This window comes from Panthera leo, chromosome C1, assembly GCF_018350215.1.
Source record: "Panthera leo isolate Ple1 chromosome C1, P.leo_Ple1_pat1.1, whole genome shotgun sequence".
NCBI lineage: Eukaryota > Metazoa > Chordata > Mammalia > Carnivora > Felidae > Panthera > Panthera leo.
Window position 1 is genome coordinate 130,732,648 of NC_056686.1, and position 15,738 is coordinate 130,748,385.

Consider the following 15,738-nt stretch of genomic DNA (forward strand, 5'->3'; position numbering starts at 1 on the left):
TGGTAGCTACACTTGTGACGAGCTTAGCATAACATATCGAGTTGCCAAATCACTCAGTTGTACACATTAAATTAATGTAACACTGTGTGCCAACCATACTTCAATAAAAATACAATACAGTACAATATGAATATTTTCCTGTATTATTATATATTCCACAATTCTGGTTTTATTTATCATATAACATTCATCTTTTAGGTATGTTTTACATACTATTTGAACTCAGGTTTCTATCTCTAATTTTACATTATAAATAACAGTATATTGAACATCTTCACTTCTAAATATTTTGTTTTTTATCATTATATAATCCTTGGGATATGTTTATAAAACTGACATTAGTTAATTAAAGAACACAGAAAAAATTTAAAACCCTTGATGAGTGTTTTCAAATTACCTGCGTCAAGATTTTTACCCTGAACATTTTCTTCTTAGAGTGATTTGAGGATGCTGGTTTCATGTGTGTGCGACTGGGCTCCTGTGCTTTGTCCTCTCCAAACTCCTCCTCCCTCTTTTTCCTCTTATCTTCCTTTTTTCTATGTTTGCGTGTATGTGTGAGACTTGTCTTCTGTCATTTGCTCATTATGCTTTCTGTTTTTTTTTTCCTACTTGATTTATCATAGCTATGTCTTTCTATGTCACATATTTGTTAACATTATATGCACTATTTTATGTTTTCGATTTTACATTTTCAACTTAATATTCTCTTGGATTCTTAAAAAAGCAAGTAGGACCAAATATCCAGCTCTCAGCATTCCCTAAATATAAACAATATTTATGTTGAGGAAGCTAGGACATCAAGCTTAATTTAAATGAAAACTTGCTCTCATATAAGTAAAAGTGAAAGAAAAACAAAGATGGGCAGTTAAAGGTGGGCATGCGTACCCTTTATCATGATGTTAATTAGGTGGTTGTGTACTCCATGTCCTAGGTACAGATGTGACTTGAGACACATCAGTGTTCATGTTTTGTCACTACTCCCATGATGTTTTCAGGGTATCCAAAAGTTCCTAGCTTAACTGGGAGAGAGAACACTTGGAGAGAACACTTTTAGGGCAGCCAATATTTGATGGCAGTGCCATCATCTATGCTACCTTCATATCGGGGGCAGTGTCCTGAACACAAAGAGCCTAAATGAATGAGAAAGGAAAGTCTCACCGTCTACTTGCTTACAATTATAAAGTCCCTGCCTGTTGCAGGAAGACATAGTGAGAAGAATCTGCCCCCGCCCCACCTCCCACTGCCTTTCCTCACTCCTCTTTACTCCTGTTTCAGTTGTGGGGACAAAATCATTCATTGCCCAAGTCCACAGATGTGGTTACAGAGAAGGCTCAAGCAGAGTTTTTGCTTCTTCTTTTCATATTCATTTAAGATATTCATTACAAATATTATCTACTATAGAAAATTGTATTGTCACTCCTTTGCCTAGCCAGTCCTGCTTTTATGTATTTTCAAACTTCCCAAATTAAAAACTGCTTTCCCTTCTGCATAACTCCAAACTGTATGAGTGGGAATATTTGGCTATATTGCCCCAAATTTACAAACTCTCTTGCTCTATTACTCTAAATCAGCTGTGTAGAAAACCTTGATTCATTTTGATATGAACACTGAAATTTTAAATAATAGACTTATAAGAGTAAGGAAAATACCAAACAGCATCAACATACCTTAGATTATAAATATTTATAAAAGTGAAGATTAATTGTAAATATATAAATATATTTAATGACATAAATACCCTCATTATATCCATGATGAGAAACATTCTTAAATTATTCTTTATTTTCTATAATAGAATGATTGAAAAATTCAATTCTTTACTCTCATTTCCATTATTTTGCTCAAGGCAAACTTTATCTTAATTTCCTCCTATGAGGTCATAGAAATGAGCTACATGCACCCTTGCTGATATAATCAATGTCAAATGATTTCATTTTATAGTACTTTTCTATATGAATATAGTTCATATATTTTATTTTTAGCTTTCTCTCTTTCAAAAAAAAACAACTTAAGGAATGAGGAAAAACTCGTTCCTAGATGCAAAATTTTAATTATGCCTCTCAGATGCATGTTTTTAATTAACTGGTGACATTTCCTTTGTTCAATTATTATAGTTCTATACAACTGTCATAAACTTATACATTTTAATTAAAGCTGCCCCAAACCCTAGTCATATAGTGTCCACATAGGAATTTGCCAAAAGGCTTAACTGTAAGTAAACCAACAATGAATAAATCCATGAATTGCCCACTGGGATTTATTTAACAAATTAACATTTGTGTGGAGATAATGAGGTTCTACAGTCTATAATAGTAAACAATGTTTTTATAAACCCATATTTTTAAAAGTAAAAAATGCTTTGTAGATGACTTATTTGGATATGATATTATTATAAATAATTAGATGCTATAAGACAATAAACTTCATGGCCATATCTCAAGCTGAATTCATATAAGGACTCATTTATATAACTAATTTGAAAAATAATTTTTTTGAACATGTTATCTATGTAAATCAAGATCTAATACTCTATCTGGGTGCAAAGATAAAATACATGTACTAAGAATACAGCAAGATCTGGACAAATGATTTGAATCAAACACTAAAAGTTGTGCTGTATCCACATGTAGTTCGGGATCCATTAACAGGACAGCAAAATCAATAGAGATTTGTCCTTGTGGATCCATTGCTGGTTGAGTAGATATTCATAGTCTGGAGTATCAAACTCTTTTTGGCTTAAATATTTCTAAAGATAAATATAAGAAAATCATCTGGTTGTAACCCAGTAATTTTTATTATCTTAATGAGAAAATTAACAAATTATAAAATCTTTATACAACTCATTTGTAAAAGAAAAGCTTCTTCCCTAAAGAAAATGGTATCTGTGTTACAAAAATACAATTACAGTGTCCTAATATCCTTTTACTTCACATTAATTCAATTTTCATTTGCATATTCAATGATGGTCCCAGTACTACAGTTTCTCCCACAACAATGGAATATACTCTACCATAAGGAGTAGCTTCTCCTAGGCAGAGTGAAAATATGTAGTAAGATCTGGTGCCTTTTTATTTCAATCAACTTGCTGAATTTTTTTTCAGAATTCTATTAAGTAGTTAGAATACCTTAATTATCAATTAGTCATAAGTTAAAAATATTTGTAGACATAAAGGCAAATTTAAAGAAATAGTAATGCTTTTACTATTAGAATGCAAATCAGAAACAGTTTGGTTCCTCTGAACTCCACTGAAAATGCTTCTTCATGTGGCTCTTTTCAGTTAGCATTATGCTAAATACTTCAAAAAATAAAATACGCAATAGAAGCAGTGAGAATTCCCAGTAAGACAGAAATTAACTGTGTAGGGGATGTGAAGATCATATGGATTAATTTTCCATTTGACTAAATTTGCATTTATTGTAGTAGAATTAAATGTGCATAAATTGCACTCTAATAGTTGCATACTGTCTTTTAGACTGATTTTTGGAATTTACAAATTATATTTTTATTATGCATTGGGGTTAATTTTTTCCCATGGGAACATGTTTTAAATATAATAGAACTAAGTAGAAAAATATGTTTTTAATTTTTTTTTTTTTTTTCCTTTTCAAGGTTTTTTTTTTATTTATTTTTGGGACAGAGAGAGACAGAGCATGAACGGGGGAGGGGCAGAGAGAGAGGGAGACACAGAATCGGAAACAGGCTCCAGGCTCCGAGCCATCAGCCCAGAGCCTGACGCGGGGCTCGAACTCACGGACCGCGAGATCGTGACCTGGCTGAAGTCGGACGCTTAACCGACTGCGCCACCCAGGCGCCCCAGTAGAAAAATATGTTTTAATGTTCACTTATGCACTGTAGAAAATCCTTTTTGCAAACACAGCTATTGCGTAGTTTAATAAGAATTTCAAGTATATCTTAACATGTAGTAACCTGATATTTTCAAAGCATATTATACACTGTATTACAATACCAACAAAGTAGTTATAATTTGAGATAGGAATTATGATGCTATCAGGTGTAATGATATAGTATATTGATATTTAATTTTTTAATTTAACCTAATTTAATTTTTTTAATTTATTTATTTTGGGAGAGAGAGCTTGTGAGTGGACTAGGGGCAGAGAGAGAGAGAGAGAGAGGAAAGAGAGAATCCCAAGCAGGCCCCACACTGTCAGCACAGGGCCTGATGCAGGGCTCAAACCCATGAACCATGAGATTATGGTCTGAGCCAAAACCAAGAGTCAGACGCTTAACTGACTGAGCCAACCAGGTCCCCCTAATTTAATTTTCGAAAGCAAATGATGTTTAGAATTAGGCAAACTGTTTAATTAAAAAAGAACATGTAAAAGAATGAAACTGGACCATTTTCTTATACCATACACAAAGTAAATTCAAAATGGATTAAAGATCTAAAAGTGAGACATGAAACATAAAAATCCTAGAGAAGAACACAAGCAGTACTCTATTTGTTATCAGCCACAGAAATTTCTTTCTAGATATGTGTCCTGAGGGCAGGGAAACAAAAGCAAAGATAAACTGTTGAGATTTCATCAAAATAGAAAAGCTTCTGCATATGAAGGAAACAATCAACAAAACTGAAAGGAAACCTACAGAATAGAAGAAGATATTTGCAAATGACATATCTGAGAAAGGTTAGTATCCAAAACCTATAAAGAACTTATTGAAACTCAACATCCAGGGGTGCCTGGGTGGCTCAGTCAGTTAAGTATCTGACTCTAGATTTTGACTCAGGTCATGATCTCAGTTTGTGAGTTCAAGCCCCATGTTGGGCTCTGCATTGAAAATGTGAAGCCTGCTGGGGATTCTTTCTCTCCCTCTCTCTGTCCCTCTACTGCTTGCTCTCACTCTCTCTCACAATAAATAAATAAACATTAAGAAAAAAAACCTTCCATATCCAAAAAATGAATAATCCAACTAAAAAATGGGCAGAACACATTCTTCCAAATAAGACATCAAGATGGACAACAGACACATGAAAACATGCTCAACATCACTGATCATCCGGAAAATACAAATCAAAATTACAATGAGATATTACCTTACACCTGTCAGAATGGCTAAAATCAATAACACAAAATACAAAGGTGTTGGTGAGGATGTGGAGAAAGGGTAACCCTCTTGCACTGTTGGTGAGAATGTAAACTGGTGCAGCCACTCTGGAAAACAGTTTCTCAAAAAGTTGAATATAGAACTACCCTACAATACAGCAATTGCACTACTGGATATTTCCCCAAAGAATAGAAAATTACTAATTCAAAGGGATACATGCACCCCAATGTATTATCTACAATATTATCTACAGTATTATCTACAATAGGAGTATTATCTACACTAGGCAAATTATGAAAACAGCCCAAATGCCCATCGACTGATGAATGGATAAAGAAGATGTAATATACACACACAATGAAATATTACTCAGCCACAAAAAGAATGAAATTTTGCCATTTGCAACAACATGGGTGGAGGTAGAGAGTACTACGCTAAGGGAAAGAAGTCAGTCCAAGAAAGATAAATACCGTATGAGTTCACTCATATGTAGAATTTAAGAAACAAAACAAAGGAGCAAAGGGGGGGGGGAAGAGGGGGAGGTAAATCAAGAAAAAGCTATTATCTATAAAGGACAAACTGATGGTTACCAGAGGGGAGGTGAATGGAAGGTGGAATAGGCATGGGGATTAAGGAGGGCACTTGTTGAGATGAGCACCATGTGTTATATGGAAGTGTTGAATCACTATATTGTACACCTGAATGCTAACTAACTGGAATTTAAGTAAATTAAAAAAAAAATCTCTACCTTGAAAAATCAAAATTAAATAAAATTAAAATAAAGAAGAACAGATTTTGGAGACAAACATATAAGGCTTATAAAACTGGTGTTACTTAATCATTCTAAGCCAGCATCAGAATATCTATGAACACTGAGCCCTGATACATGGCAGGCACTCAACACGTGATAATGATCAGTACCATTGCTAATTTTGTGACTAGAACTTCACTAATGAATTTAGAACAAACGCTACTGATTGTGGTGAATTAACAATTATATTTAACTTGTGTTTATGTATTCTTTATTAAGACATCAGGAATTATATCTGTACCATTAAGTATTTTCTTTATGTTTTTCACATATAAGGAAAAATGCAAATTATTTTAATATACAGTGACATTCACATATTTACCCAGTGTTGATGGCATACAAGTTCCTCCATTTTGACAGTAGTTGCTACAGTGATTGACTTCACATCTGTCTCCTGAATAACTAGGCCAACAGTGACACCTCAAATCACCCTTCTCATTTAAAAGGCATCTTCCTCCATTTTCACAAGTCAGTTTGCATGAATCATCTGGTTGTAAGAAGAAATGTACAAATTAGCATGCTATTCAATGGATGGTAGAGTAAGGACAATTTAAATAAATAAAAATTAAATATTAGGATCTACTTTTTTAAATAAAATTCTCCAAATAAATACCTCTACTATAAAAGTAGAAGAAACAAAATAGTATAAACACTATCTGAAAACAGAGAAATAGATGTTAACCACTGTTGAAGGTTGAATACAAATATTGAATTAACTGTTATCCTTCAGGCGTAAAGAATTATCAATCGTTTCTTATATCTATTAAAACTCTAACAAAACAAACTGAAACTTCCTAAAAACATAATATTTTATAAGCAATGCATTTTCTTTGTGATATAAGCAAACATGGCCTATTTTTAGGACTATTTGATATTTAAACAAACTAAAATATGTAGGATAAATTTAGAGTATATATACATATGTATATATATATATACACACACATATAATTTGTGGTCTAGAAAAACATTTAAATGAAAGTATATTCTTTGATATACATCCTTATTAACTATGTATAAACAACTTAAAACTAAAAGTCACTTAGATTTGGTGAAAGAGGTTGATAAAACAGTGTCAGAAACATTTCCATATGTAAAATTTCCATATGGAAAATGATTAGGCACCGTCTGTCTACTTAATACATTTTGGTTGAGGATAAGAAAGGATAGTCATTCCCTTGGGTTGCAAAATTATTTTTAAAAATATGATGAGTCTGATTTATGATAAGAATTGGTTTGGAATAATTTTTCAGGTTATTTTTCCATGTGTGCTAACATGGCCTTGCTCCATTAGAAACACTGCTTTACTTAGGGCAGGCCATAATGCCCAATGGAACACAAATGATTGAGAATACTGTAAGAAGCATTCGGCTCTAGAATATGTCTTCTACTAGAGTCATGCCTCTTTTATAGTGAAGTAAGGTCAAATCAAAATAGCCTGTATTCCTTATTCAAGATATATTGGCCCATACATAGTAGAAGCTTTAATGTATCACTGCAATAATCATAAAAGCACCGTAAAGAACCTCAGTGACTTCAAATTAAAAAAAAAGAAGATTCAAATATCACATCCATTGTCATCAATAGAGACTATTTATCAGCTGTACTAGACAATTCTGAGACTTGCCTCATTGTAAAGCAAAGAGTTTAATATAGAGGTTGAGTTCTCAAGAAAGATCTAGAATGGAATTATAGGCTTTCTTAGTTTAAAATTCACCCAAACATTTCTAATTCATTCAGCATAAAAGATCCTAATTGGAGCTGTGAATGTAAACAGTGAAGATAAATATTTAAGGCATTATGATCACAGTTAAGATTATTATGTGGGGAGTTCATTTTCACCTGTAAATGTTCTAAGTGAACTACATAGATATTCAAAATCTAGGGGTGCCTGGGTGGCTCAGTCTGTTAAGCATCCGATTTCAGCTCAGGTCATGATCTCACAGTTCATGAGTTCAAGCCCCACTTTGGGTTCTGTGCTGACAGCTCAGAGGCTGCAGACTACTTCGGATTCTGTGTCTCCCTCTCTCTCTCTTCCCCTTCCCTGCTTACACTCTGTCTCTCTCTCTCAAAAATAAACAAACATTAAAAAATTAAAAAAAAAAGCCGAAATCTCTACATGTTAGGACAAGTGCATTTCTACAATGGGCCTCGTAGGCAACAGAAATTTTAAAATATAACACTGTTTGATGAAATAGAAGTGGAGTTTCAAAACCTAACTGTAATAGTTTTATAATGAAAAAGAAGGCTGCTTTTGCCAATAACTAAATCACCCCTAGAAGCCAAGCTCCAGCAATTATAATCAACTATAGGAAAGAGCAGGTGAATACTTTTCCAAGAATGAGTAGCATTTGAATTTCAAATTTCTTACATGAAGATTAAAAATATTCAGTGTCTCATCATTTAACAATAGCAGCTAGAGAAAGACAAGTAATTATAAGGAGCAGAAAACTTGGCTGTATCAAATGTTAATGTCAGGAAAAAATTAATTGGCATTTATCTACACCAATCAATAATTCTGAAATCTCCTTATTTATATTCTTAACTGAGGTGGTCCAAGCTGTCTGCTACCAAGACTCATATGCATAGAGGCCAATATGAATATTTTTAACACTCTGATTATTTAAAATGTAAGATTTTCTTTTAAATTACAAAATGAGCTTTTAGGAGGTACCTGGAATCATGTCTTTCAATCAGATCTGAAAGAGTAAAACTGAAATTTCTTAAAAAGTTTTAGATCTTGAATAAGTGCATAGTTAGACAAACATGCTTTCTCATTCTAAACATAAAACTATAAAATTTGGTGATGTAATATAGCGAAAAACCTACTTCATTTTCCTACCTACTTCATGATAGATTTATCTTAGAGTGCTGTGTGCCTACTTTTTGCAAAGCATGGTACTAGGCAGTTTATATATGTCCTTTCCAGTATTTTCAGTGACTCTGGATGTGGAAAATACAGGTGACATAGAGGCACTGGGGTGTGCTGTGTGACAGTTAAGAGTGTAGAATGCCTAGGTTCACCTTGGGATGACAATCAACTGAGCCTCTCCATGTTTTAGTTTCCTAATCTATAAAAATAGGGGGTAATGATAATACTATCATTGGGGATCTCGGGGGAATTAAATACAATAATATACATATACTTACATTGTGCTTTGCTCATAAACCTTAAAAATATTTATTATTACTACAACTAGTAGTAATATTTATTGTTAATCTAATTTTATACAGGAGAAATGGAGACTAAGGGAAGGCAGGGTCACATAAATTAGTTAAGTGATAGATCTTGGCCTAAAACAAAGCTCGACCTCAGATCTACCCCAGGCCAACCTCTTCCTGTATATTTGTTGGCTTACTGGATAAATAAACGTGGATTATTAGATAAATTATTTACACTAAGCAAAGAAGAAAAAAGGAGTGTTATGTAGAAGAGATATTAATGTCGAGTTATATAGGGAAAACAGCAAAAAGTATAGGCAACTTGACCATAAAAACAACACTGATAACATCTGAATCGATGTAAAAGTCACATTGGTGGCATTAGTAGAATACTTCTGTGCAGAATCTTAATCTCTCTCTGAGGGGTCTCTAATACAGGTAGACACAGTACATAGGGGCACCTGTGAGATCATTGGTTAAGAGTGTATGTGGAACTAGTAAAAATGTGGCACATCCCCTCACAAGGATAGACTGATATTTAAAAAAAAATCTATTTCTGAGAGGTTAAAGAGAAATATGTGGCGACACATAGTTTACCTACGTGACCATGTCAGAGCAGCTAGTGAAAAATGTACCTACTAACATTTGAAAATGTTCATGTAATTCTCTTACTTGACCATCACAGTTGAGATCACAGCTACTCTGGTTGGAAAGATAATCAATAAAAAGAAAGGGTGCATTCTAGTGCCAGTGACAGCTTCCTTTTCAAGAACTGGCACTAAAGTACTCATCCAAAATACCAATCATGACTTACAATTAGCTCTCTGTTAAGAAAGTTCTAACCTTGCCACCCACAACAGTACTTCACACATGCTACACCCTAACTAAAATAAATGACTCACTATTTTCTTTACATGCCTTATTTTCATGACTTTTCAGTTCCTCTGTCTTAATGTTCTGATCCCTCATTCCCACTTAATCTGAATCCCATCTGTCTTTACAGACCTTGTTCGAAGGTCATATTCTACAGAAAACTGTAATCGATTCTCTAACTGGATGATCATCTGAATTCTCACAGTAGTTTTAACTCTGTCTCTTCTGTACCATGTATCTCAATTGACGCAAACATCTATCTATTCATCATTTCACCTTTACATCCTCTTCAGCTTTGCATATCCAATGCTTAAAGAATATATATTAAATGAAAGAGCTGTGATAGTTTTAGACACTTACAGTATCGTAAAGGTAAAAGTCTTCCAATTGTATGTAACTCCCAGGAGACAACAATGAGAACATGATATGGGTGTAGACATGTTTACTAAGGGCAAAGGCACAGTGTTTACGTGAGGAGTTCCAACAGAGAAAAATATAGCAGGTAGAAAACCCTGCTATGAAGAGATCCTAAGTGTATCTCAGTGGAAAATGTTGTGATCCTCAAGGGATTTTGGAGCCCTATATTTTTGTCTGTGTCATAAAATATACTGAGTGTTAATTTTCTTTTCACTTAATAGCAATTTGTTTTTCCATTATGGTTAATGTCTTGATTATGAGGGAACTTAACGTCAGTTTACCTGGATAACTGAGAGACATCTCTTCAATACTATTTTGGTTTTTGATTTTTGTTATTTTATTTTTGATTTTTTTGCTATTTATTACTTATAAGCATCTGAAATAATGTTTCACTTTTTAAAATGTTTGCTTTAATGTTAATGTAGCTTCTAAAATATGAGTTCTAAGACTGAATAAATCTTGTCAGTTTTGTTTCAAAATTAGTCCTTAGTTTCTAAATTAGTGTTATGTTTTGCTCATAAGCCCTCAAAATATTTATTAGTATTATTAGTAGTATGTATTGTGAATCAAATTTTACACGGAAGAGACTACAACTTCATTTCTTATCCTCAGTTTGTAAATTAGTGTTTGGTGCATGGAAGTTGTTCACCATGAATCTGATGAATGAATAAACCTTAAAATGGCTGGGTTTAACCTAATAACAAAATGGCATCCTGGGAAATATCATAATCCTCGCTGGTAAAAGAGCTATATAAAAGTATCTTGATTTGGCATTTGACTTCAAAGTTCTTAATCTAGTCTTAAATGTATAGCAAGTGCTCCGTGCAGCTCTGTGAATAAATGAGGAATAAATTGATAGAAAGTCATCATCAGAGAGAGTAGTTTACATAGGCATTCCAGAACCAATGATATGAAGGCAGCTATACTGATGATTGAGTAGCTAATTCTGTTCAGTTTCAATAGCTGTGAAAATTTATCATACAAATTAATTCATTATTTACAGAATAATAAAGTTTACCTACCTAACAGGCTGTCATCATTGCAAGTACCATTAATCAAGTATTTTCCTTCTGGGCACACACAGGTGGCTCCAAAAGGATTCAGCAAACACAGGAAGTCACACACTAAGTCCAAGCATGGATTGGGTACTGATTAAAACAAAAGAAAACAAAGAAATTCATAACTATAAGTACAATAGGCTTCAAAAATGTAAAATTTAACAAGGTGAAAGGATGCAGTAGCAATGTTGAAAAGACATCCTATCAAATTGCTTTTGGGTGTATGTCCTTTCAATGTTACCATTCTCCTTTATACGTAAAGAGAAAGTGTTAACCAACATCCATCCATAATTTACCCTGATTTACATTTCTTCTCTCCCAAGAGAGAAGAAAGTATTCAAATATATGCTTTGTCACTCTTCCATCTGACGTATTTTTGGTAAAAGAGTTGCTCTGAGATACTGAAGTACAGTTTGGGTCTACGTAAAACAAATCCAGCCAACCGAAGTCTTGAGGGACCTAATACTCATTTTAGATAGCTTCAGAACTGCTGAACAGACAGAAACAACTTCCCCCTTGTACTTACAAAGACTTATAACCCATATGTACTTGTTCAAAACACAAACAGAGGATATGACTTTTTTTTTCCTCAACACCACATTTAACATGGTTTCCTTTACATCAGGTTGAAGTTTATGTGCATGTAAATGTCTGCCACATTTATTTTTGTCTAAATTTCTCACCAATTAGCATCTTCTGCAGTCATAACTTACTCCACAGCTCTCCTTAGAGGATCTGTCATTAGAATGACTATAAAAATGGCTTTCACTCTGTTAGAACCACTACTCAAACACCTATTATACTTAGGGCAGAGTTTTATTTGTTTATGTAGTTTTTACGAAGGTGGTAATATTTGACTATGAATAAGAATCAAACAGAACTAGAGAATGATAGAGAGTGTACTCATATTCACCTTGGAACTAAATATGTCAGATCACAGGTAAAAAGCAATAAAACCTTGGATAGCATTTCAGAAAGTTCTTAGGGGGCTATGTACTATTTTAATCTGTTTCTAGAACTGATTTAGATAATTACCAATTGTTGCCTTTCCAGATAATTGTACCGAATGAGGTAAATATCTTTTTATTTGCCATAAACATTATCAACAAATCTTACACAGTTTCTTGAAGTGTAAACTCATACATAAAGACATTATTTCAGCCACTTTTTTTTTCTACTTTGTTCTTCAATATATTTGGTAGTTGTGTTTGGAACATATCTTTCAAGATAATTACATCAACCATTTACCTATTCCTTTCTAGGAGGGAAAGTAACAATAAAAAAGTCACAATGAGAGAAAATATAACCCTTGAAAGCAGTACCCCTAGGATGATTTTAAAGATGGAATGTTGATGTTATGATTGTTATTGGTTATCAGTAACAAGAGTCAAAATGGCTAATGATGTATTTCACTACTTGCATGGTTTATATATAGACTCACAGGTTTTATTATGACTTTTAGAAAAATAGAAGGAAACTTTTGTTTTAAATAACCAAGTCAATTCTAATTTCAAGGAAACACAGTCCAACACAAAATAAACTTTTGTACCATTTATATCTTCACTGTAGTGATTTAAAACATTTAGTGACTTCAAAATTAAAGTTACTTAACTCTTGGGATTAAGACATTAAAAGAGTTAAAATATTTTAAAATACTGTCTTCTGAGAGTCATATGGAAAAAAATTCACCAGTATCAAAAACAGTATAAAATATACTTACAGTCTAGCTGTTTATAGCGATGAGATATCAAAACACCTTTCGTTTTATCAACATCTAAAGCTAGGTACTCTACTGAACCATGGCCAAATTTTTGTACTCGAAATACACCATTTTTAGGTCCTGCTCCATATATATAATCTTCAAAGATATCAATCCTATGTGGATGTAACAAACCTAGAATTTTTAAAAGATAGAGTTATAAAAGTTGCAATGTAAATAAATGCTTGGACTTAACACCAATTTTATTTAAGATCATGTAGAAAATCTTATTACTGTGGTTTAAAAAAATTTCAGAATTATAATGTTTTTACTATTAGCTGAAAAGTTGTCATAATTAATTTCTTTGCAGTAGGAATATATGAGATACTAAACACATCACTCACAACATAAAAAAAAAAACATTTCTATCATCACTTTAACCATCTGCAGCCCCACAAAGCATTTGCTGGGGGCTTACTATATGCAGAGTCATCTCTCTGTACAGTTTGCAGACAAAAGAAAAGCTACAGGCCAGCCTTATCCATTGTACACAATTAGGAAGCTCACAAAATTCTGAATTTGTGTTCTAGATCAACTTAATGATCAAATTAGATTGCCTGAATGACAAAAAGAAAAGAAGAGAAAAAGGCATTACTATTGTTGTTTTGAAATGGGATCAAGAAAAGAGCCTGGCAAATAGCAATGGTGCACATGACGAGTGTGGCTAACAATAATAGAGGGCATCATTTTTCCCATTGTAAGAAATAACTGTTACTTTAAGAGGTTTTATGAAAAGAATTAATCTAACTTTTGATACTGAAATTTATAACAAGCAAAATGACATTTATATTTTAATTATTATCTAGAGGCTGTAAAACATAAAATGCTTTTTTAAAAACTTATATATGCTACTTCAATGTACTTAAGCTGTAAAGGTCAACTTTATTGTAATCAGGTGTAATATGGAATTTTTTTGTCTGTCTAGGGCTATCACAGAAAAAACACACATTAGGCAAAGGCACAATGAAAGTTCAATTTAATTATTTTTCTTTCAACTTCTCTGCTTTTGTTAAAAAAACCAAGAAGCAGAGCTATATTCAGTATATGTAATATATACATATAAAAACTTCAAGTCCATATGATAAACAATTTGTGGTAAATAAGAGAAGAAGTTGTGGTGGATAAGGGAAAAAGAAACCAGAAGGGAAAGAAATTAAATTCACCAGAAAGAACTGAGATTGCCGGGCAAAGAAAGTGGAAGAAAAAAAAGAATAAAATATAGGAGGTAGTCACAGAGGCGGGAATAAGAAAGGGTACCACAAAAGAAGAGCACAAGTAGATTCTGCACTCACTGGAGGTAGAGGTAAGTTATTTTTACACACTGCTTTTCTCTTGAATGCAATAATTGTTACAGTGATGCTTTATTATATACAATCATTCATTTTTAAAAGGCATTTTATTTTAATTCTTTTTTGAGAGAGAGGGTGCAAGTGAGCGAGGGGCAGACAGAGAAAGACTCCCACAAGGGGTAGAGAGAGAGAGAGAGAGAGAGAGAGAGAGAAGGAGAAGTGGAGTTCCCCCTGGGCTCAAGTTCACCCAAAGTGGGGCACGAGCTCACCTGATGTGGGATTCGAACATACAAACTGTGAGATCATTACCTGAGTCAAAGTCAGAGGCTTAACGATTAAGGCACCCAGGTGCCCTACAATAATTCATTTCTGCTTGCTGTCACTGCAATTTGAAATAAAAACTTGTGTTCAGAGGCACTAATGTTGATTAACTCAAGTGTTCTGCCCAGAATGTAATATCTACAGAAGGAACAGAATGAGTATTTTCTGAATCTGAGAAGCAATGGACCATGTTTGTCCTAGGCTAAGTTCTTCTGGCCTGGCCTCTTTGTTCTTCTACTGGGAATAAAAGTTTTAATCCATAGTAAGAGCAACAACTTGTAAGGAAAAAGAAATTGAGGAAACTCAGAACGTAAACCTTTCATATTTATATTTACATATCAGTACTTAATATACTCAATAATAATTAAAGACAAAACAAAAGCACTTCACAAACCTTGTTTGCTGCTGACAGAGACTACTGAATCAGAGCCATCATACAGAACACTGCCAATAACAGAAAGCTCAAGGTCAGCCCAGTATATTCGTTCACTAAAATGATCCACAGCCAGACCTACAAAATCAATACATAAGGATAAATAAACAAAAATAAATGTGAAATTATTTAAAATTATATTTCTGCTTCTTAATATATAATTATGATGGATATTTTTCTTCATATATCAAAGAAATTACCCAGTCTACATTATGGTACTATAGAAATTAGAAAAAAAAATGAATAACTAATCTTTATCTGAATTAAATGTGGATAGCTTACCTAGAATTTAATTAGCTATAGTAAAAATTTTCTTTCCTATATGAAAAGTTACCCTAAATATCCTTCATTTCCATACTTACTGGTTTCCTAATTATGGCTATTTTCTAAAAAAACCTTTTCCATATTTTAGTTTTTATCTTTTTAGTATATACAGAATTAACTAATCATTTAAACCACTTATCTAACCTTTATTTAAAATAACTCAGGGTGTGGGGCTCCTGGGTTGCTCAGTCAGTTAATCATCTGAATTTGGCTCAGGTCATGA

General features: G+C 33.2%; 1 protein-coding gene across 1 annotated transcript in view; it reads right to left on the minus strand.

Annotated features, from left to right (window-relative positions):
- The window catches only part of LRP1B (LDL receptor related protein 1B), a 1,882,572-nt gene that overhangs the window by 77,957 nt on the left and 1,788,877 nt on the right, over positions 1 to 15,738 (minus strand). Inside the window, exons 80-83 of the mRNA XM_042948663.1 lie at positions 15,153 to 15,269; positions 13,110 to 13,283; positions 11,354 to 11,479; positions 6,202 to 6,366 (exon numbers count right to left, since the gene is read on the minus strand). Coding sequence (XP_042804597.1) covers positions 6,202 to 6,366; positions 11,354 to 11,479; positions 13,110 to 13,283; positions 15,153 to 15,269 — 582 coding nt within the window. The remainder of the gene's footprint in view (positions 1 to 6,201; positions 6,367 to 11,353; positions 11,480 to 13,109; positions 13,284 to 15,152; positions 15,270 to 15,738) is intronic.